The sequence below is a fragment of the Erpetoichthys calabaricus genome, chromosome 9 (genome assembly GCF_900747795.2).
Source record: "Erpetoichthys calabaricus chromosome 9, fErpCal1.3, whole genome shotgun sequence".
NCBI classification, from domain to species: Eukaryota; Metazoa; Chordata; class Cladistia; order Polypteriformes; family Polypteridae; genus Erpetoichthys; species Erpetoichthys calabaricus.
In genome coordinates, this window is record NC_041402.2 from 9554066 (window position 1) to 9579455 (window position 25390).

The 25390-nt window shown below is 40.5% G+C and overlaps 1 protein-coding gene across 2 annotated transcripts in view; it reads right to left on the reverse strand.

Moving 5' to 3' along the window:
- Window positions 1-1566: 1566 nt before the first annotated feature.
- The window catches only part of wdr38 (WD repeat domain 38), a 52913-nt gene continuing 29089 nt past the window's right edge, over window positions 1567-25390 (reverse strand). The window contains exons 5-9 of one of the 2 annotated variants that reach the window (XM_051931991.1): window positions 23865-23945; window positions 23004-23126; window positions 11612-11761; window positions 8208-8255; window positions 1567-5398 (exon numbers count right to left, since the gene is read on the reverse strand). In XM_051931991.1, coding sequence (XP_051787951.1) covers window positions 5297-5398; window positions 8208-8255; window positions 11612-11761; window positions 23004-23126; window positions 23865-23945 — 504 coding nt within the window. In that variant the 3' untranslated portion in view covers window positions 1567-5296. Of the gene's footprint in view, window positions 5402-8207; window positions 8256-11611; window positions 11762-23003; window positions 23127-23864; window positions 23946-25390 lie in introns of both variants that reach the window. The other variant, XM_028808905.2, reaches the window with a different exon arrangement.

Below are 25390 nucleotides of genomic sequence, written 5' to 3' on the forward strand. Positions count from 1 at the left end.
TATTACACACCACCATTTCTGACCCAATTTGCAAGAATTATCCAACAGGTATTCTTGTCTTTATCAAAACTGGGTTTCTCCTAGGTGAACTTTTTATGCCGTTTCATAATCTGGCTCTTTTTCCTCCATGTACTCTTATAATCCATCAGTTCAGCAGATTTGTAAATTTACCTTAATAAAAGGATAACTGTCTGTGTTTCCATCCAGTTGCTATGTCTGTCATTCCAACAGAAGGTGCATCACAGACATTTGTATTAATGAAATTCATTGCATTTGTCACTCCAACAGATGACGCCTCACAAACAGTAATGCTGCTTTTTACAAATTCCACACTAAATGCCCTATAACAGACACATATGCATTGCATTTGTTATTCCAACAAATGGCACATCACAAACATTTGTAGTAATACAATTCATTAAATTTTTCACTCCAACAGATGGGGCATCACAATCATTAACACTGCTTATGCAAATCCTATACCAAATGGTATATAACATAGACATATGCATGGCAATTGTCTTTTCAACAGATGGCGCATCCCAAACATTTGTAATAATAAAATACAATGCATTTATTTCTCTTTCCAACAGATGGTGCAGCACAAACATTTGTAGTAATAAAATACAATGGATTTCTCTTTCCGACAGATGATGCATCACAAACATTAATACTGCTACACAAATCCCATACCAACTGGCATATAACAGACATATGCATTGCATTTCTCTTTCCAACAGATGGCACATCCCAAACATTAACACTGCTTTTACAAGTCTCATACCAATAGGCATATAACACAGACATATGCATTGCATTTGTCTTTCCAATAGATGGCACATCCCAAACATTTGTAGGAATAAAATACAATGCATTTCTCTTTCCAACAGATGGTGCATCCCAAATATTTGTAGTAATAAAATACAATGCATTTCTCTTTCCAACAGATGGCGCATCCCAAACATTTGTAGTAATAAAATACAATGCATTTCTCTTTCCAACAGATGGCGCATCCCAAACATTAACACTCCTTTTACAAGTCTCATACCAATAGGCGTATGACATAGGCATATGCATTGCATTTGTCTTTCCAACAGATGGCGCATCCCAAACATTTGTAGCAATAAAATACAATGCATTCCCCTTTCCAACAGATGGCGCATCCCAAACATTAACACTCCTTTTGCAAGTCTCATACCAATAGGCGTATGACATAGACATATGTATTGCATTTCTCTTTCCAACAGATGGCGCATCCCAAACATTAACACTGCTTTTACAAGTCTCATACCAATAGGCATATAACACAGACATATGCATTGCATTTGTCTTTCCAATAGATGGCACATCCCAAACATTTGTAGCAATAAAATACAATGCATTTCTCTTTCCTACAGATGGCGCATCACAAACATTAACACTGCTACATAAATCCAGTACCAAATGGCATAAAACAGTTGTATGCATTGCATATATCTTTCCAACAGATGGTGCATCCCAAATATTTGTAGTAAGAAAATGCATTGTATTTGTCATTCCAACAAATGGCACATCACAAGCAAAATGTTTGCACCTGCATGTGTCTGTTTATTTGCTTACTAAAAATAACCAACTCTATTAAACGGGGTTTGACGGCCGACTCCTCAACATTTTCTCTGTTGAACCCTTGTCTTTTTACAACATATCTTTTTCATTGAGGTTATTGAAATGCATTGACAAGCTTAATATAATCAAACAATCAATGAAACTGAAGTATAATGATTACCTTTAAACATTTGCTCAGTACTCCCATTTACCATATCCTTGCTAACATATGCAAATAATGCAATATATCTAACCAATCAATTCATGATCTCTGAGAGATTTTCCAGTGAGAGTTGGGCTATGGAGAACTTTTTAAGCCTGGCAAGAGCGAATGTCATAGATGGTGTTGAACAACGGAACACGATATTTGCCAGGTTGTAACACATTTTTTAATGTAAGCTCATTATGGAGATGATTATAGTTTGGATTAAATCAGTCTTCAGCAATGCAGTCAAGAGCTGCGGCACTGTTGCCGTTTCGATCATTTCATTTTATTTTACTTATTATTATTAGCGATGTGGTGGCCTATGGTTTTTGCCAAACCATGTTTTTCGACAGAACTACAAATACAAACCTGCTCCTAAAGAAAATAAAGAAACAAGGCTGTTTCTTGTTAAGAGAACCTCTGAGAACCTGAGGATGGTGCATCCAGATTTGGAAGGTAAGTCAAGTTTGGTAGGCCGGCAGATGTTAAGACCAAACTTCTCTAGAATGTAAAAAATAATAGAAAAGAATATAATCAGGTTAATGGGAACTGGACAGTTGCCTCGAGTCCAAGTGTTTGTAAGTCAGAGTCGGAATTCTTTAAAAAATGCTGCCTGCCCCCCACCATCCCAAATTTTGCCACCCTTGGTTCCTAGTTCCCCTAGAATGGTAGAGCTGGCCCTGCAAAGGTTGCATTACTGGATGATTCTAAACTTGTTCTGTATGTGCCAGTGTGCCCTGCGCAGGTTGGTCCCTGACTTGCACCTTACGTTGATGACGTCACCTCTTTCTTTCTGACAGTTCTTTATTGGAATAACTAATCTCACACATGCGTGTTAGAGGACCTCCTTACATTCTCTAGTCAAGGTACAGCCGTGGACAAAACTTTTGAGAATGACACACATATGAATTTTCACAGAGTTTGCTGCCTCCGTTTTTATGATGGCAATTTGCATCTGCTCCGGAATGTTCTGAAGAGGGATCACATGAATTGCACTTAATTTCAAAGTCCCACTTTGCCATTAAAATGAACTTAATCCCAAAAAAACCCATTTCCACTGCTGTTGTGAAGGCTTCATGGCGCCCAAGAAGGTCCTGCAAGCACCAGGAGCATCTCCTAAAGTTGATTGAGCTGTGGGCACCACCAGTGCAGAGCTGGCTCTGGAATGTCAGCAGGCAGGTGTGAGTGAGGTGAAGACTTTTGGAGGAGGGCCTGGTGGGTGTCAAGAAGGGCAGCAAAGAAGCCATCAGGGACAGGCTGATACTGCTGAGGACTGCTGGGGTCAAGTCATTTTCTCTGATGAATCCCCTTTCCGATTGTTTGGGGCATCCGGAAAAAAGAAAAGGTGAGCGGCGCTACCATCAGTCCTGTGTCAGGCCAACAGTAGAGCACCCTGAGACCACTCATGTCAGCCAAGGCAGTGGGTTCACTCACTCACACACACAGCCATGAATAAAGAATGGGACCAAAACATCCTCCGAGAGCAACTTCTCCCAACCATCCAAGAACAGTTTGGTGACCAACAATGAACAATCCAGCATGATGGAGCACCGGGCCATAAGCCAAAAGTGAGAACTAGGTAGATCGGGGAACAAAACATCAACATTCGGGGTCCATGGCCAGGAAACTCCCCATTGAGAACTTGTGGTCAATCCTCAAGAGGCGGGTGGACAAACATAAACCCACCAATTCTGACAAACTCCAAGCATTGATTCTGCAAGAATGGGCTGCTGCCATCAGACAGGATTTGGCCCAGAAGTTGATTGCCAGCCTGCCAGGGCGAATTACAGAGGTCTTGAAAAAGACCTGCAAATATGGAGTCTTTGCTTAAACTTCATGTCATTGTCAATAAAAGCCTTTTGAAACTTATGAAATGCTTGAAATTCTACTTCAGTACACCATAGAAACATCTGACAAAAAGACTGAAAAACACCGAAGCAGCAAACTTTGTGAAAACCAACACTTGGGTCATTCTCAAAAGTTTTGGCCACGACTGTACCGGGGTGACCAGAACTGCACACAACACTCCATGTGTTGATGTGGTCTCTCAAATGTTAACACCTCATGGTCTGTATTGGGAGACCCCGATAACGCAAGAAGATGTCTAAAGACGCTTTATCCTAATTGAAATTCCTGCATCTCAAAAGCTCCATCTGGCTACAAGAAGCTCAAGTTGAGAAGCAGCTTCATCACAGGGCACGTCCTTTCCTCATGGACACAGACTGTCATGAAATCCAGTGTCATTTGGGCAGTCTGTCATAATGCGCAGATTATTGGAGTGTGAAAACCAACACCTGGGTCATTCTCCAAACTTTTGGCCACGACTGTACTGTATGTAATATCCCACCGGGACGAGAGGGGGCACTATCACTAACACTGTCATCTCCTTCTTTCTTCACAGTGCTGAGAAACCACCCGGCGAGGTCAGCTGACTCTGCCCCTTATGGTGCGGCCGCTATAAAATATGAAAAATTAATGTGAATTTCCCCTTGGGATTAATAAAGTATCTATCTATCTATCTATCTATCTATCTATCTATCTATCTATCTATCTATCTATCTATCTATCTATCTATCTATCTATCTATCTATCTAAAACTCCAGGCCCACCCTAAAGATGGAGGTGTCATTTCTGACTTGAGCGAACCGCAGGATGAAACTCCGCTAAAACTTCTGACCTTGGCTAAGCAGCCCAACGTTATTTGTTTTTTGTGCTTTGTATCCCGCACTATGGGAGTTTCATGCCAAAGAGCGTTGCTTTCTCTTTATTTCTTTTGTGTCCTTGGATATTAAACGGGGCAAACCAGGTGGCATCCCATGTTTTCTTGCTGTGTGACGCTCTCACCACCTAACAGCTAATGTGTGGTTGGGGGTATTGGCGCAAAAATGGCTGCCATTGCATCATCTGGGTGGGTGCTGCCCATTAGTGGTGGTTGAAGTGGCTCCCCACTCACTGAAGCTCTTTGAATAGTGAGAAAGGCACTATATAAATGTAAAGAATTATTATCCATCCATCCATTATCCATCCCGCTATATCCTAACTACAGGGTCACGGGGGTCTGCTGGAGAAAATCCCAGCTAACACGGGGCGCAAGGCAGGAAACAAACCCCAGGCAGGCAGCCAGCCCACCGCAGAGAATTATTATTAATATTATAACTCTACCTAAACAGTGACCATGCCAAGATTTGACCCCTAATCTCCCACGTATCACAGATGTGTGTGTCAGGTTGACTGGTGACATTTACGTTCTCTGTGATCAGATTCATGTTGAAGAATATGAATTTTAGATTTGGAGAAGTATCATTTTAGCATATGTGGGGCATATTCTTTAAGTTCTGTAATTAGTATCATATAAAACGCAATTCAAAATATAGCAGAAAATAAGAAGTGGAATATTAACTTGATAAGTTGCAAGCTATTAGAGCAGAATTATCAGGGGACAAAAAGGCACCAACTGCGAATGTTCTCTTGACTCAGTGAGGACAGGTCTGAGTGGTCGACGGCCTACTACTGCTCAGCATCGTCCGCTTTACTGATTTCGTCCACCATGCCTGTGGTGAGTAGAGCTCCTTGAGGAGAAAATATGCATCCTTGTGCCATATCCATCTTCTGCTGAAACAAAGGAAAACATTTCAACATTCAGTGTTTGTTACGGAATATCGCTTAAGGAAATATCGGGTCTACTGGGGTCACGTCACTTTTTCTATACTGTCTTCACTCTCATTGGCTCTAAGGTCCACATTTACGTCAATCAAGCACACTAAAGCAAAATAATTATACCACAAATACACATTAAAACCATTTCAAGGTGAAGGGAATAACATCGATTATCCCATTCCAGTGACACCTGTCAAGGGCTAGGATGTGTTAGGCTGCAAGTGAACGGGCACCTCCTGAAGGTGATGTGCCTGAAGCTGGAATGCTCCGCATTTGACTTGAAGATCTGCCCCTCCTCCTCATTCATTGGTCAAGAATCTTGTCTTCAATTCAAACACACAGCATTGTGGGAATGACATCTTACCTGTTTACATTCAATGCAGAGTTTTCAGTAAGTACCTGCTAATAACATTTTACCAAAAAATGCACTCATATTGCACGTTTGATAGTATGAATGGATATCGGACATGTGGATGAAGTGACATGAGTTACATACATTTTTTTTTCTTTTTTCCTTGGATGTTTTTCATAAGGTTTTGTCACTGTCTAAGACTGGTCACCTATTGATCCTATGTATGAGAATAATCTTTCTTATCTTATCTTAATCTTTCTTTGCCCATGAAAACATGACAATAAAAAATTTTCTTCACCACCACTACAAAGTACATGGGGTAAGTAACATCTTTAGAAAATATAATTTGTCATTGGGCGGAGTACTCTTTTAAGTCTTAAAAGAGACTTTTTAAAAATTTTCTTGCTTTATAGTCATTCCAGTGTGTGTTCAGGCCAAAGTGTGTGTATATATGCATTTACTTGCCGATCTACTCAATTATGTGTTTATTTATTGAACAAGTTCTTATAAAAAGTCAACTTTCCCCCTGGGGACAAATAAAGTTATATCTAACTATCCAATATACAGCGTCTTTTGTATCTACCTGTCTAATATATAGTGCCTTCATATCTATCTATCTATCTATCTATCTATCTATCTATCTATCTATCTATCTATCTATCTATCTATCTATCTATCTATCTATCTATCTATCTATCTATCTATCCAGTATATACAGTAGCACCTTTCTATCTATCTAATACACTGTATATAGTGCCATTCATATCTATCTATTTGTTGAATATATAGCACCTTTCTATCTGTCTATCCATATATCTATCCATCCAGTATATAGTGCCTTTCTATCTGTCTATCCATCTATCTATCCATCCAGTATATAGCACCTTTCTATCTCTCTGACTCTCTCTCTATCTATCTAGTATATAGAGCCTTTTGTATCTAGCTAATACATTGTATATAGTGCCATTCATATCTATCTATTTGTTGAATATATAGTGCCTTTCTATCTATCTATCTATCTATCTATCTATCTATCTATCTATCTATCTATCTATCTATCTATCTATCTATCTATCTATCTATCTATCTATCTATCTATCTATCTATCTAGTATATAGCATCTTTCTATCTCTCTATCAATCTATTTATCCATCCAGCATATAGTGGGTTTCTATCTAGCTAATATACTGTATATAGTGCCATTCACATCTATCTATTTATTGAATATATAGCACCTTTCTATCTATCCAGTACATAGCGCCTTTCTATCTTTATTTTTCTACCTTTAACTGTATTTTACTGTTAACTCCTACTACTTTCTTTTATGTGGACTTGTTCCCTGGACACTTTTTACTACTTTTTAACATTATTCAAAGTTATTGTCTGTCTGTATACCTGCATTGTTATCACTCTTTAATATAATGTTTTCTTTATCAGTATGCTGCTGCTGGAGTATATGAATTTCCCCTTGAGATTAATAAAGTATCTATCTATCTATCTATCTATCTATCTATCTATCTATCTATCTATCTATCTATCTATCTATCTATCTATCTATCTATCTATCTATCTATCTATCTATCTATCTATCTATCTATCTATCTATCTATCTAGTATATAGTGCCTTTCATATCTATGTCCCATAAAATTATTATTTGTTAAAGCTGGTGTAGTGGGTCCTCTCTTCTAATTTAAATTATGAGTTTTCAAGATTTTAGTTATTTTTTAACTTAAATGTAAAAGTAAAATACAAACTGACTATTTTGTCACATTTTCAACGTAGATAACATTGTAATTACACTTACAATTAACATGTGTTGGTTATGAAGCTTATATAGGAGAGGCCCATTCAAAAACTGGCACTCTTTTTAAAATTGTTGGGTGTAGAAGTCATTTTTGTGTTTTAGATCCATTGAAGAAGCACAAAGTCATCCATTAAATTTGTTATTGTCTCTTTTCTTTGTGTGTTTCAAGCAATGGCATTATGAAAAGAAAACACAAAGTCCTTCTTGTCAGTTCAGTTTTTAAAAACTAACCTAAACTGTCCATCCTAGCTGGTGCTGTTATTATGCCACCAGCAAATGCTGCTAAGTATTAACTCTCAACACCATATTTTGGAAGCTGTTGATCTGACAGATGAGGCTGCCTAGCAGAATATTGAATGTGTACTGATTTCTTTAACACTGCATGGGCTAACCCTGCTGCTATGAACTCCATTTACACTAATCTAAGGGCTCATTTAACAAGCCAGCAATAGGGAAAGAATGGAGAGTGTGTAACTCATTTCTTTTTTTCAAAAATTGATGCAAAATACTTTCTGAAACTTTGAAATGTTTTGCATTCATCTGAAAAGTAGCTATGCACAGATACATACAGAAGAGCAACAGAAAATGCAGTCTCTAAAAGTACCTGTAAAGTCTTCAGACAATTCCCATTTTCCATGTCCCATAAAAATACCTGAAATCACAGCAAAATGTAACCTGTTAAGTAATGTTCTATATTTATATCTGGAGAGTACATATTAACTACTAGAGTAAACAAAGTAGATGAACATTGACAGAGATGGGATAATGCAGCAACAAACCTTCTATCAGCATTATGGGCAAACAAAAAAAAACTACATCTCTCCGATGGCAAAACTCAACTCTCCATAAGGCACTTGAAGTAAAACATATTGTAAACAACAGAAAGCTTGGAGTTTTACAATCATTTGGAATTTAACTGTACAAGGCATGAAGTATAATGCTGCACCCAAAGTAGTGTTGTATTGATGCTAAAATGCTGACTTTGACATTATAGAACTCAGTACTGGGACCAAAATGGTTCATAAGCAAATGACAGAGAACTCCAGAGTCTCCCCTCTTACTCCAGCCTCCCTTGACATTGCACCGCTCTACACACTGACTCCCTATTGATAGCTGGGAAGCCCTGAATGCTTCAAAAGAATAAGAGTGGGCCACGTGAAGTCCAGATGGTGTTGAAATGGGATGGCCCTATGAAATACAGATTCTGTGAAGCAATGGGGGTGAGGGGGTCACCTGGAAGGTCGAGATCAGGTCAAAGTAATAAGAGGAGGTGTCCCCTGTGAAGATCTGATTGTGTCAAAGCCTGTAGTTTCATTCCATAAAGTCAACAAAGTGGATGTTTTTCCATAACTGTAATAGTGAGTGTCAGGAGAATGGAGGATGCAGAAGAAAGCTGACATTTGCTTCTGAACTTGAAAGTCCCAAAATACCGGTACCGTACCATTTCAACATTTGTATAGATGTACATAGATTGTAAATAAATATCTGTAGATATATATATATATATATATATATATATATATATATATATATATATATATATATATACAGTATACAGTTAGGTCCAGAAATATTTGGACAGAGACAACTTTTTTCTAATTTTGGTTCTGTACATTACAACAATGAATTTGAAATGAAACAACTGAGATGCAGTTGAAGTGCAGACTTTCAGCTTTAATTCAGTGGGGTGAACAAAACGATTACATAAAAATGTGAGGCAACTAAAGCATTTTTTGAACACAATCCTTTCATTTCAGGGGCTCAAAAGTAATTGGACAATTGACTCAAAGGCTATTTCATGGGCAGGTGTGGTCAAGTCCGTCGTTATGTTATTATCAATTAAGCAGATAAAAGGCCTGGAGTTGATTTGAGGTGTGGTGCTTGCATGTGGAAGATTTTGCTGTGAACAGACAACATGCTGTCAAAGGAGCTCTCCATGCAGGTGAAAGAAGCCATCCTTAAACTGCGAGAACAGAAAAAACCCATCTGAGAAATTGCTCCAATATTACGAGTGGCAAAATCTACAGTTTGGTACATCCTGAGAGAGAAAGCAAGCACTGGTGAACTCAGCAACGCAAAAAGACCTGGACGTCCAGGGAAGACAAGAGTGGTGGATGATCACAGAATCATTTCCATGGTGAAGAGAAACCCCTTCACAACAGCCAACCAAGTGAACAACACTCTCCGGGGGGTAGGCGTATCGATATCCAAGTCTACCATAAAGAGAAGACTGCATGAAAGTAAATACAGAGGGTGCACTGCAAGGTGCAAAACACTCATAAGCCTCAAGAATAGAAAGGCTAGATTGGACTTTGCTAAAGAACATCTAAAAAAGCCAACACAGTTCTGGAAAAACATTCTTTGGACAGATGAAACCAAGATCAACCTCTACCAGAATGATGGCAAGAAAAAAGTACGGAGAAGGCGTGGAATAGCTCATTATCCAAAGCATACCACATCATCTGTAAAACACAGTGGAGGCAGTGTGATAGTTTGGGCGTGCATGGCTGCCAGTGGCACTGGGACACTCGTGTTTATTGATGATGTGACACAGGACAGAAGCAGCCGAATGAATTCTGAGGTGTTCAGAGACATACTGTCTGCTCAAATCCAGCTAAATACAGCAGTCAAATTGATTCATGATACAGATGGACAATGACCCAAAACATACAGCCAAAGCAACCCAGGAGTTTATTAAAGCAAAGAAGTGGAAAATTCTTGAATGGCCAAGTCAGTCACCTGATCTTAACCCAACTGAGCAGGCATTTCACTTGTTGAAGACTAAACTTCAGACAGAAAGGCCCACAAACAAACAGCAACTGAAAACCGCTGCAGTAAAGGCCTGGCAGAGCATTAAAAAGGAGGAAACCCAACATCTGGTGATGTCCAGGAGTTCAAGACTTCAGGCTGTCATTGCCAGCAAAGGGTTTTCAACCAAGTATTAGAAATGAACATTTGATTTCCAGTTATTTAATTTGTCCAATTACTTTTGAGCCCCTGAAATTAAGGAATTGTGTTAATAAAATGCTTTAGTTGCCTCACATTTTTATGCAATCGTTTTGTTCACCCCACTGAATTAAAGCTGAAAGTCTGCACTTCAACTGCATCTGAGTTGTTTCATTTAAAAGTCATTGTGGTAATGTACAGAACCAAAATTAGAAAAAAGTTGTCTCTGTCCAAATATTTATAGACCTAACTGTATATCTATGTACACACACATACATATATAAATATGTACACATACACATATATGTCTCTTAAGGGAAGGACCGGGGGAGATGGCTTTTGAAGGTTGATATCTCCATGAAACTTCTATTTGGCAGCCCCCCTGGGGTGTAACGGCCCCTCAGGGTTATGTGGGACTTGGTATTGGTCTACTCAATCCTGTTGGGTTCCAGGGATACACATACATACACACATACATACACACACATACTGTATATATGTCCCCGGCTGGGCATCCCGGCTGGGTACCACCCCCAGCCTCCTGTGACAACGTATATGTGTACCAGTTCTGTATTTAGTAATTAGTATAATGCATACTTGCATTTTGACTGAGAGTTGTTCACCGTGCTCTGCGCCCGCACTCAGTGAAGAGCACGATACAAAAGTTAAGTTGGATTGTATTGTAATTATTTTCAATGTAATTTATAATGCAGCCTACAGTGCATGCTCCTAACCTCTCTCTAAATTTAAATCTCTCAATGAGAAGATGTACGTTTTTTGCTGATGATTAACAAAACATTTTTATTCACGTGGAAGATATTTTTTCTTTTTTGTTTTTACAGTCTTTATGTTTCAAGTGATGGTAATGCCATACAGAGTGAAAAAGGACCAATTTTTGGTTTTGATTTGGGAGTAGGAATAGATGTTAAATGGCACAACATTAACACACATTAGATATGGATGCTGTTTTTTCAAAACACTTTAACCTGATTATTTTCATTCTTTGGTTCACACTTAAAATGACTGGACAAAGTATTGGACATCTTCACAGTAATGACGTACCGGGTCATAATCTCCAGCTGAAGCCAGCAACATTCCATCTCTTGAGAAAGCCAGGCTCCTCACCCACCCGGTGTGACACTCTAATAAGAATATGATGGCTCCTTTGTGGGGATTCCAGACTCTAACTGTTCGGTCCCAGGACCCAGATGCCTTTAAATGAAAATATGTATTATCATTTTCATTCTAGTTGGTTACATGATAATTGGACCTTAACTGCTTAACTCAATATTTGACAATAGAAAATGTAAAAATACGCAGAATAACATCCACCAAAAATTTTGAAAAGTCAAATAAAAATACAGCTGGCAAAAAAATGAACATTGGAAGGTCCTTAACATGAGCTAAAAAATATTGTTATGTGTGCACAAATGGATGCTGCTATGGGGTAATGAAACACTGTACCTGTAGGTGAGTTATCAGGGGGCACCAGAAGAAGACAAAAAAAGGCCACGTAGGACTAGCAAGCAATAACTTGTGATCAGGTGGGACTCTGTTGCCCATTAGATAGGGCAACTGGCACAAAAATGCTTAAGGGCACCTGTGCTGAAAATGACACAGTTGGCTTCATCTCATACTTATTGGGGGCCTGCCAGAGGGTAGAGAATATCTCTGAATTACAAATGTACTTCTGAGAATGGTGTGAATTATTCTCCCATGGAGACTAATAACAGCTGTCTGCTATGGGCTGAGTTTGGAACATGGATGTAATTTAGATAGATAGATAGATAGATAGATAGATAGATAGATAGATAGATAGATAGATAGATAGATAGATAGATAGATAGATAGATAGATAGATAGATAGATAGATAGATAGATAGATAGATTATTAATCCCAAGGGGAAATTCACATACTCCAGCAGCAGCATACTGATAAAGAAAATATTAAATTAAAGAGTGATAACAATGCAGGTATAACAGACAGACAATAACTTTGAATAATGTTAAAGTTTATCCCCCCGGGTGGTATTGAAGAGTCGCATAGTGTGGGGGAGGAACGATCTCCTCAGTCTGTCAGTGGAGCAGGATGGTGACAGCAGTCTGTCGCTGAAGCTGCTCCTCTGTCTGGAGATGATCCTGTTCAGTGGATGCAGTAGATTCTCCATAATTGACAGGAGCCTGCTCAGCGCCCGTCGCTCTGCCACAGATGTCAAACTGTCCAGGCGTGAGGCATCTTTCTTCTTTATGCTTCCTCCCCAGCACACCACCAGGTAGAAGAGGGCACTCGCCACAAACGTCTGATAGAACATCTGTAGCATCTTATTGCAGATGTTTAAAGGACGCCAGCCTTCTAAGGAAGTATAGTCAGCTCTGTCCTTTCTTACACAGAGCATCGGTATTTTCAGTCCAGTCCAGTTTATCATCCAGCTGCACTTCCAGGTATTTAGAGCAGGGGTCACCAACTCCGATCCTGGAGGACCACAGAGGCAGCAGGTTTTCATTCTGACCCTTTTCTTAATGAGTAACCTGTGTTTGCTGCTAATTAACTTATTTTGAACTAATTTTAACTCTTTCAGGGCCGATGTTGACTTTTGTCGAAATTCAGGGGTAGAGGATGGTAATCAGCTATAAACTGTGACAAAACTCACCCTTACTTTTTAGTTCGACTCTCTTTGCTTAAAGGAAAGTTACGAAGCTTTGCTGATTTGACCTCGGTTCCCTGCGCGTGCATGAGTAGTGAAGAGCAAACAGCCTCTGAAATGGCATCAACATCTGGCGAGACTAAAGCAAATGTGCAGAGCAAAACACTCCATGGACGTTTTGCGTATTATTGCTGAATCGGACTCTGAGTTTGATGCAAGTGATCTGAAGATGGATATCGAAAACGAAAGCGAGGTACCAGCATCCAAGAAGAGAGACCATTCAGACAACCCCTAAATTTCTGTTAAAGAAAAGGAAAAGAAATACTACAGAGAAGCCAAACCAGAAAAGCAAGGAAGAAAAATGAAGAAAAATAATAAAGAACGTCCAAAGCCTCATCTTTTGGAAATTCCAACAAAATGACCATGCTGCAATCCAAAAACAACTTATTTCAGCATGGACAGCTGGATATGTTCAGTTGCAGGCCATGAAAACATAATCCTGATTTGGCTTCTAGACTGCATTTCTGACTGCCTTCTCCTGTTTTAAGTATTATTTGCAAGTGACTGTTGATCAGAAGGGAAAAGTTACATTTGAAGTCAGACGTGGATCTGGTTGATACAGTCAGACATTTCAGTAAACTGCTTTCTAACTTTTTATACCTGTACTCATAAAACAGTGAATATTCACAGAATGTGTCAGATGTGATTTCATTGTGAACTATTTATGTTCTGTTATGTACAATTGTGAAACTGTAACAGTTGGAAACTAGCATCAGCCTATTGGTCCCCAGCTGATCGTGGTGCTGAACATGCTCATGTAGCTGATATGCTTATAGCAGCGTTTGCCTAGGAGGACCACAAATTATGATGACAAAAAGTACAAACCATATTGCGTCACGCTGTGACTGCCACCGTCGCCCACCTGCTGTGCAAAGACAGGGAGGTAGCCGGCCTGCAGTGCATTCCTGCTGGCCGTCGAGCCGCCCCTGCGCAGTCATTGCTGCCAGAGATGCCGAACAGGTGCCAACAGCAGCCACAGCACATATCAACAGACGTTTTATGTTGATTTATGTGTGAAACCAGTGAATTGTGTGCTTTTCAGAAAACAGAGTTTTTTGGAAAAAATATTCAGCCCTCAAAGATTTAATTGATTTGCTCTTGAAGACTCAGACCCCTTAATTGTTTCTTTTTTCCTTAATTAGCACCCAAACAATAATGAAATATAAAATGAGCCAAAACAACTGGTGTCCATCATACAATATCTGAAAATAAAGAAAGATGAAGATCTCAGGAATGTCGATCTGCTCAGGTCCACAAAACATTTCACCAGTGCTCTTAGGAAAGAGAAAATCCACAATTTCAGAAATGTCTGCTATTGCACCACGAGAGCAGCAACAAGCCGCGAAATTAAAGAATGGGTTTAATTAACGGCAGGAATCGGTGCCTCATTAAGCAGCTGGTTGGAGTGAAATTGGTTGGAGTTGTAGGCCCTGACTTAGCTGGTCTTCTGTTGGCTCCCTCACTTCCCGTTTCATTTCTGTTTGGGTGCCATTTAAGGGAAGAAATGAAGCATTTCAGAGGAACGATGAAGAAATTCAGGGGAACAAATCTTAAAAAAGCAATTCAATTAAAATGAATTCACAAGTTAATTAGCAGCACAAAAAGGGTTAAAATGAAAACCTGCAGCCATGGTGGACCCCTGATTTAGAGTATATGAAACCCTGAGATATGTATAACTGTTATACACCAATTAGCCACAACATTAAAAGCAACTGCCTGATATTGTGTAAGTCTCCTTAGTGCCACCAAAATGACTCTGAGCTATTGAGGCACGGACTGTACAACACCTCTGAAGGTGTCCCATGATGTCTGGCACTGCAGAGCCTTCAAGTCCTGTAAATTGTGAGGTGGGGTCCCTATGGATCATACTTGTTTTTCCAACACATCCCACAGATGCTCAATATGTGGAATTTGGAGGCCAATTCAACTCTTCATCATGCTCCTCAGAACATTTCTGGACAATTTTTTTTTGCCGTGTAATGGGGTGCATTAACCTGTTGAATGAGGCCACTGTTACCAAAAAGGGGTGCACATGGCATGCAACGATGTTTAGTTAGGTGGTACTCATCAAAGTAATATAACATCCACATACGTAGATACAAGGACCCAAGGTTTCTCAGCAGAACACTGCCCAGAGCATCACACTGCCTCCGCTGTCTTGACTTCTTCCCATAGTGCACCCTGCTACCGTATCTTTTTCCCTGGTAAATGACACACATGCACCCGGCTGTTCACATGATCTAAAAAAGACAATGTGGTTCATTAGACCAGGCCATCTTCTTCCATGGCTTTTTGGTGCAGTTCTGATCCTCATGCACCTTTTGTAGGTGCTTTCGGTGAGGGGACAGGGGTAATCACGTGGCACTCTGAGTTTGCGGCTACTCAGAAAGCTGTGATGCACTGTGTGTTCTGACACCTTTCTCTCATGGCCAGAATTAAGCTTTTCAGCTATCTGTGGGATTGGGCCAGATGGCAGCCTTCACTTCCCATGAGCACCAAGGAGTCTTAAGGCACCCATGACCCTGTCACCGGTTCACAAGATGTCTTTCCGTGGACCACTAAACTACTGCATACCGGGAACGCCCCACAAGAACTCAGTGGCGTGCAGAAGAGGTGACGGCCCCGGGCATCCATATCTGGGAGAGGGCATCCAATCCAAAGAGTGTTGCTCTCTGTTTCAAAAATAATTTTAATTTAATATGAACAGATTTCAAATATTATAGCTCATTCACTCACTTCACATTTCATTTCTGTTTGGGTGCCATTTAAGGGAAGAAATGGAACGATAAAGAAATTCAGGGGAACAAATCTTAAAAAAGCAATTCAATTAAAATGAATTCATAAGAAGTTAATAGCTGTCACTGTCCTGCTCCACTGACAGACTGAGGAGATCGTTCCTCCCCCACACTATGCGACTCTTCAGTTCCACCTGGGGGGGTAAACGTTAACATTATTCATAGTTATTGACTGTCTGTTGTACCTGCATTGTTATCACTCTTTAATTTAATATTTTCTTTAACAGTATGCTGCTGCTGGAGTATGTGAATTTCCCCTTGGGATTAATAAAGTATCTATCTATCTATCTATCTATCTATCTATCTATCTATCTATCTATCTATCTATCTATCTATCTATCTATCTATCTATCTATCTATCTATCTATCTATCTATCTATCTATCTATCTATCTATTCTCAGTGAAGCACCATGACTTCTAAGCGTTAGAAATACTCGCACTGGGCCTGACTGGACCCCACAAAGCAAACAGAAGCCTTCTCCCTTGAAAACATTAAGAAAACTATGTTTATTTCACATGGGACAGGAAATTGAACCCTCGAGTCAAATAACCTTGAAAAGGGCTTCAGCATGGGAGCGATGCTCCACTTCCTCTCCCTCCCTCAGTCCCATATGCGCAGTGACCGAATTAAGGGTCATTTGTCCAACCTTGGTGGTGCAGTAAAGTGTTTTTCTGAGACTGAGTTTAAAAAAGTACATTTCTCAGATAGCGAAACTCAACTCTCCATAAGGCACTTGAAGTAAAACATATTGTAAATAACAGCAAGCTTTGGAGTTTTACCGTCATTTGGAGTTTAACTGTACAAGACAAGAAGTACAATGCTACGCCCAAAATAGTGTTGTATTGGTACTAAAATGTTGACTTTGATATTTCAGAACTCAGTACTGGGACCAAAATGGTTATTCTCCCCTTGCACTCCAGCCTCCCTCAACATTGCACTGCTCTATGCACTGCTTCTCTCTTGATAGATGGTAAGTCCTTGTTGTGGCATACTGTATAAGTTGATAAATATTTTGTATGTCTTTATTTGTAATTTAGGCAAAGCAATGTTACATTAGTGAGAAGCATTCATGTTTAACCCAGGAATGGGTATCTTTGAATTTTACGACAGAGTTGGGGGAGGATATGCCTTAAACCAGTTTGGCGAGTGTTTCTCTACTAAAGTCTTTCAACCCCCGCAAGAAAGCCATAAAGACATATGGTCTTGGGGGTGGCAGGTTTTAAGATGTTGTGTCCTCCCATTGGTCTGAAGTATGGCTGTTTGGAATTGGCTTGGATCAGAAGATTTTAAGTACCATGACGTCCTATTGGCTCTAGGGGTTGGACAGAGAATCTATAAATCTGCTTGCTCAACCACATTTTCTCTCTCTTACTAACCAACATATGATGAAGAAGCATCACTCTTACCAACCTCTGATGATGAAGAAGTATTTCTCTTACTAACATCTGACGAAGACCAAACTGATGAACTGAAAGGACAACACAATGGAGACCACAGCTTAGCAGCCATATTGGAACAGGCATACAGCCTGTTCTGAAGAAAGCTGAGCACCAATGATGCCTTAACTAGAGACATTTTAAATAACAAGTCTGTGTGCTGCCTGAAACTACACATCACCATTTAATCAGGTTGTATGGTTGCCAATATTCAAATGTACTTTGCATATTGTTATTATTTCTGAATATTATCAATAATACATTGTTTAAGTTGTAACTTAACTTCTGCTTGTCTTTTACTACACCTAATTGCCTGAGGTTATTGATGTAGAAGGGAAGGCGGGGATAAGTTATATACTGTAATACCTTATAAACAGTGGTAAGTCTGTGGGATTTGAGGGGTTCTGACAAAGGCTACATATTAATAATACAATAGGAGAAAGTAGAGCAATATATTACTCTACCAAGATAAAACAGTCCTGAACACTTTGAAACAGTAAGCGTGGGCCTGTGAAATACAGATTCTGTGAAGCAATGTGGGTGAGTGGGTCACCCGGAAGGTCTCGATTAAATTAAAGTCAGTGACGTGCGGTGAGGTTCATGGCTGTTGAGGCACCGACTCATTCAGAGTCAGATTTACAAATATATGAACTCAAAAGAGTAGCTTATTCACTATTCAACTGGCACATGGACAACTGGTTATGTTTCATATCTCATCAGCATTCTTTACACACACATAGACAGGTAAAGGGCATATTTGGCTAAGAAAAAATGTTACATTGACAGTGGTGAGAGAGAGAGAGAGAGTGCATTTGCTCCTCACCCTCCATGTGCTCTAAATTTGATGCTGTAATTCCACAATTCATATTCATTCAATACAAATGAAAGTACGGAGCGGTGTACAAAAAAAATAGATTTTAAGTTTACCATCTCTCATGTTCTTTTTCTGGCTAATCCAGTTAGGTAAGTTGGAGAAATATGTAGTCTGGAGTCAATCTGGGTTATATTATAATTCTTGCATGTAGAGGAGTTTGGTCGGGGTTCTTGACCTTTGACATGCAAGTATTATAAACACACTGAACCGACTGAAAACGGAAATTGAAGACCGCAGTGTTCGTCTTCAAGACCTTCGAAACCCATTTTCATTTCTTCTGGATTTGCATTCAGTCACAATTGAAGACGAAAAAGAAAGAGAGAGATTAAAAAAAGGAATGTTCAGCCTTTGCAGATTACTATAATAATGATGTGACAGCAATTCAATCAAATGACGAAAACATTGACTTTGTGATGTTCCTTCGAGCTGGTTTGGGAATACAGTTCTCCCTGATCCTAAGGATGCTCTCCAGTAGTTAGTACAGTTTGGAAGGGATGTCTTTCCCACAATTTGCATTGCGTACACATTACTGCTTACCATCGCATTTTTCAATCGCAAGTTGTGAAATATCATTTTCAATAATTGAAATGAATAAAAACTCATCTGAGATCTTCCATGTCATAAGATCATCTGACCAACCTGGCTTTAATCAGTATTGAAAAAGAATGTAAAAAATGAGATCTAATTTGGGGAAACAAACTTAAATGAATATTTAATTTAAATAAAGTGTTAATTTCATATTTAATATGCCTTTCTCTATCATATTCATATGCCTTCTTTACCATTCACTTTGACAGAACCTCGCCTTAGGGGGCATACAATCAAGGAGTTTGCCCCGGGCATCTGCTAGCCTCTGCAAGAACTGCCATTTTGGAGATGCTCTGGACCAGTCATCTAAAACATCACAATTTGGCTCTGGTCAAGGTAGCTCAGATCCTTACGCCTGCTCATTTTTCCTGCTTCCAACACAACACCTTCAAGAACTGACTGTTCACTTGCTGCCTAATATACGCCATCCCTTGACAGGTGCCATTGTAAAGTAATAATCAGTGGTATTCACTTAGCCTGGCAGTGCTTTTAATATCAGGGCCGACTGTCGTATGTATAAATAGATAGAGGAGGCGGAGTGACAGAGATAGAGAGAGAGGGGAGAGGGAGAGAGAGAGAGAGAGAGAGGGGGAGAGCAAGAGAAAGAGAGAGAGAGGGGGAGAGAGGGAGGGAGGGAGAGAGAAGAGGGGAGAGAGAGAGGGGGAGAGAAAGTGGGAGAAAGAGAGAGAGAGAGAGAAAGAGAGAGAGGAGAGAGAGGGGGAGAGCAAGAGGAAGAGAGAGATAGGGGGAGAGAGAAGAGAGAAGGGGAGAGAAAGCGAGAGAGAGGGAGAGAAAGTGGGAGAGACAGAGATAGAGAGAGAGAGAGTGCTATCAAGAGCTGTTTGGATGAGGTGGGCAAACGTGTCAGCTTCACCACCAGAGAAGGCGAGAAACTGCATATCATGGCACATAAGGCCAGCTGTCTATTAGATTTCCCTTCATTTCATCCTGATATTTTTATAAGCTCCCTTAGCTCAACCGTCTCTTACTTTTTGATAAATAAACAACTATTTTCACCATATCTGACATTTTTATTCCTTTTATTTCAGGGTAGGATTGTTCCCTTTCTTAATATACACCTAAATGGTGCCCCAAAATAGGCATACAAATGTAAGATGTTATTTACAGTAGGTTGCAGTTAAAATTTAAAAAATGTACAAAATACTCATCAGCACGTATCATGGGTATGGTGGCACAGAGGTAGCGCTGCTACCTCACAGTAAGGAGACTAGGGTTTACATCTCGGGTCCTCCCTGTGTGGAGTTAGCATGTTCTTCCCTTGTCTGTGTGGAGTTAGCATGTTCTCCAGGTGCTCTGGTTTCCTCCCATGATCCAAAGACATGCAGGTTGGGTAAACTATCGATCCTAAATTGGCCCTGACTGCAAACTGTATGTATGTTCACCCTGTAAACCTTATAAAGGAATTTATACCTGCCTTGCACAAAGTGCTAACTGGGATAGACTTGAGCACTCCCTGTGTCCTGTTCAGGACTAAGCAGGTTAGAAAATAACTGACCATTGTATCATAATGAGAAAGGAGTGGCATAAATCATACAGTAATGCTTGTGGTAGTACAGAGGAGCTGGCAGTATAAATATCACATCCCACATGCAGACGTTCTTGGTTTTTTTTTTTTCTAGCTTACACAACATTCTTTAGATTTCATTACGGATACAAGCCAATAGCATGGAGACCAAGATTAGAATAGGAAGCATTCCTAGGGCAAACACGCTGCCAATAATAAGACAGAGAAAAAATGTCAGGAAGCGTTTTGGCAAGGTGTCCAAAAAGTCGAGCCACCCCACTGGATTTCACGCAGCAGTTTACTTTCAGTTGTGATTCTGCATCTCTTTTTAAACTATGCAATCTCTTTGGTGATCTCAGATGCAAATGTCATACTTGAGGAGTGACTCTTTCAGCAGTTACTATGTCACACTACACTCCTGGACATGATTGTACTTTAGAGTGTTTTGAAGTGAAAACTGATATGGGAGCTCTGTTATACCTATGATCTCGTTTCACTGTAATACAGTGCTATTCAAAATGAAAGAGCAGATTTCAAAAATAGATTTCAAACAAACGGTATAAGACAGAAACAAATTTTGCACATCACTGGATAGAGGAAAGTTCAAAGTTTAAAAGCCCGCCTAAAAGTACCAGTGAATGCCACCGAGTGCTGTTTCTCGTTTATAGTATAGTAGCATTTCACTTGGAGGTCCGGCGTTACCTGAACAGCACCATTCCAGGATGATGGATTGGAAGAGGTGGACAACAAGATCGTTTGCACATCGTCTATGGCCTCCCAGGTCTCCAGACCTTACCCCCTGCGATTTTTATCTATAGGGGTATATTAAAGAAAGAGTTTGTTCCACCTATGCCCTCTAATGTTCAAGATTTGTGACACTGAATTGAGGATGCTGTGAATTCAGTAACTAGGGACCAGTTGACTCGTGTGTGGCAAGAAATGGTCTCCCATTTTGATGTCTGTCGCGCTATACATGGTGCTCATGTTGAGTGCATGGCATGCAACCTCAAGAACCATAGGACCAAACTTTGAACTTTCTTCTATCCAGTGATGTGCGGAATGGGTTTCTGTCTTATACAGTTTGTTTCAAATAAATTTTTGAAATCTGCTCTTTCATTTTGAATAGCCCTGTACTTTGCTACTCCTGCACATTAAAATAACCTTCAAATATTCCATATTTGTGACATTAATTGATATTTGTGATGCAGCTTTAGGAGAAGGAGGAGGAGGAGGACCACCCTGACTGGTCACTGATAACTGTCTTTCTCTGCTGATTGTCCAGGTATGAGTCAGTGGATGTGTTTGCTTGAGTGTACCCCAGTGAACTACTTAAATACTTTAAAGGGATGGATCCTGCTTTGTGTGTGTCGATTATGAACTACTGTAACAGGTTATCTTTCCTTGGGCTGCGTTGGCCTTTCAGTTTTGTCCCTAACTTTACTTCCAACTTGGCACCCCGTCCCCATCCTGTCCATCCATACAGAGGACAAAAGGCAGCCATCTTAACCACTCAAATCGAAGGAGAACTCGGTTGTTTCAAGTGATTAATTGGGCTTCTTACTGCAAGTGTTAACAGGACAGTTTCACTTTAGTCCCACTAAAACAAGCTCCAATTTTTTTGTGACACGGTAACTCAAAAAATATAAAAAATAAATGTTCATTTTAGCCTGCTTATAAAATAAACAATATAGATGTTCATCCATTCATCCATTTTCCAACCTGCTATATTCCTAACTACAGGGTCACGGGGGTCTGCTGGAGCCAATCCCAGCCAACACAGGGCACAAGGCAGGAACCAATCCTGGGAAGGGTGCCAACCCACCGCAGGACACACACAAACACACCCACACACCAAGCACACACTAGGGCCAATGTAGAATCACCAATGCACCTAACCTGCATGTCTTTGGACTGTGGGAGGAAACCGGAGCGCCCGGAGGAAACCCACGCAGACACGGGGAGAACATGCAAACTCCACGCAGGGAGGACCCGGGAAGTGAACCCAGGTCCCCAGATCTCCCAACTGCGAGGCAGCGCTACCCACTGCGCCACCGTGCCGCCCAATATAGATGTTTATTATATTAATTATTGACTTTTTTGTATGCTAGAGTTGAGCTTTGGAAATTTTGATCTGATATAAAGTCATATTTATTAAATAAAACAAAATGTGTGATATTAAAGTAAAAATAAAATGAGGGTTGCAGATACATTTCTACTATTTAGCCTTGATAAGTAGCCTAAATGACAGGATTGCTGGTTATGTAAAAATCTGTCGGAAACAGGAGATTGAAATTTCTGACGAAGCTGAAGCTTTCTCTGCTCCCCCATAGACGGCAGGTTATGGTGTGGGAGGGCACAAAGCAAAAATACTTCAGAAGAAAAGACATATTTCCAAACTTCATGTATAAAAGGCAAAACCCCATTTTCATGAGAACTAAATTATCTTGTCACAGATTTAACTTATTCATGCTAGAAGTATATTAAATTATGAACCTGCTTAGGCATTGCTCACTTCCTCCACTCACTTACCAGCAAGCCTGTTGTTGAGAAGCAAACACAGCTGACGTTGCCTGTGTGCCCACTTAATGTTTTTTCTTTCTCTTCCGCTTCATAATTCCACACTTTAATTGTATAGTCCCAGGATCCGGTTGCCTGTAATTCATTGAAATTCAAATTTATACAGAAATATGAGTTAAAGACAGTGTTTATCTTTTAATAATCACAATTAATAACAATGGAAGAGCTGTTTCAAAAAATGAATGGCTGGAGCAGGACAGAATGGTTCTTTTTTACTCAGTAATAATAATAATAATTATTTGCATTTATATAGCGCTTTTCTCACTACTCAAAGCGCTCAGCAATTGCAGGTTAAGGGCCTTGCTGAAGGGCCCAACAGAACAGAGTCCCTTTTTTGGCATTTACGGGATTCGAACGGGCAACCTTCCGATTGCCAGTGCAGATCCCTAGACTCAGAGCCACCACTCCGTTTTATCAGTAGATAAAACCTGAACCAGAAATCTTGCTGAACAAAAAAAAAAAGGGGGTCTTAATTACAAAACCTTGTTTCCATGCCACTCAGAAAAGAAATGATACAGTTTGTAATAGTAAGGTATAACTGAACCTACAAGAAATGTTAACGTTACTATAAATAAATATAACGGGCTGACTGTCAAATCCCGTTTAGAGTTTACAGTTTAGGTGTACCCTTTCAAGAAAGTGATATTCATAACTATAAAGAGATGTGATTTTTTTGACGATATTTAACTGTTTATATGTGTTTCTTTTTTGAGAAGTGCTATTGTGAGCTGTATTTTTCAAAAATTGACAGAAATGCATAAAAGCAACTTCAGTTGTAATAAAATAAAAACAATCATGCAGTTCAGTACCTACCAGATACTGTGAGTTTACTGAAAATGAGCTGCTCTGAATTGCACCTTGATGTCCAGAAAATATTCGAATAACTGTCCCATTCTGTAAGGAAAATAAATGAGGCATATCTCTGAATTACACATCTATGAGAGTATCTTTAATACCTTCAAAAAAGTTATGGGCACTAGCTGTGTTATGATTCAGTTAGAGTTTATTCTGTAACTATCTCTCGTCCCTCGGGGAATCCTGTGGGGGGTACTCCGAGAGTATGGGGTACTGGCCCCCTTGATAAGAGCTGTTCGGTCCCTGTACGATCATTGCCAGAGCCTGGTCCGCATTGCCGGCAGTAAGTCGAACCCATTTCCAGTGAGAGTTGGACTCCGCCAGGGCTGCCCTTTGTCACCGATTCTGTTCATAACTTTTATGGACAGAATTTCTAGGCGCAGCCGGGGCGTTGAGGGGGTCCGGTTTGGTGGGCTCAGGATTGGGTCACTGCTTTTTGCAGATGATGTTGTCCTGTTTGCTTCATCAGGCCGTGATCTTCAGCTCTCTCTGGATCGGTTCGCAGCCGAGTGTGAAGCGGCTGGGATGAGAATCAGCACCTCCAAATCCGAGACCATGGTCCTCAGCCGGAAAAGGGTGGAGTGCCCTCTCAGGGTTGGTAGCGAGATCCTGCCCCAAGTGGAGGAGTTCAAGTATCTCGGGGTCTTGTTCACGAGTGAGGGAAGAATGGAGCGTGAGATCGACAGGCGGATCGGTGCGGCATCCGCAGTAATGCGGGCGCTGCATCGGTCTGTCGTGGTGAAAAATTTACCAATCAATTTACCAGTCGATCTATGTTCCTACCCTCACCTATGGTCATGAGCTATGGGTAGTGACCGAAAGAACGAGATCGCGAATACAAGCGGCTGAAATGAGTTTCCTCCGCAGGGTGTCTGGGCTTTCCCTTAAAGACAGGGTGAGAAGCTCAGTCATCCGGGAGGGGCTCAAAGTAGAGCCGCTGCTCCTCCGCATCGAGAGGAGTCAGATGAGGTGGCTCGGGCATCTGATCAGGATGCCTCCTGGACGCCTCCCTGGTGAGGTGTTCCGGGCACGTCTAACCGGGAGGAGGCCCCGGGGAAGACCCAGGACACGTTGGAGGGACTATGTCTCTCGACTGGCCTGGGAACGCCTTGGGATTCTCCCGGAAGAGCTAGAAGAAGTGGCCGGGGAGAGGGAAGTCTGGGCATCTCTGCTCAAGCTGCTGCCCCCGCGACCCGACCTCGGATAAGCGGGAGACAATGGATGGATGGATGGATATCTCTCGTATTATATGTGTTGTAAACTAGGAGTTCCAAAGCACAAGAGTCCAAAAAAATTCCAAAAATGCCCACTGGCGGTGGGGGAGAATTTGCCATAAAGCCCCAAGCTAGTAATGACAGCAAATACAGGATCTTAGTAAAATAAAAATTGAAATCATAAAAAATGCTCTGCCTCACTATAAAGCTCCGAAGAGCACAAAAGACATAAAGAAGCAGGCAATCCAAGGTGAACAAAATCCCAATACA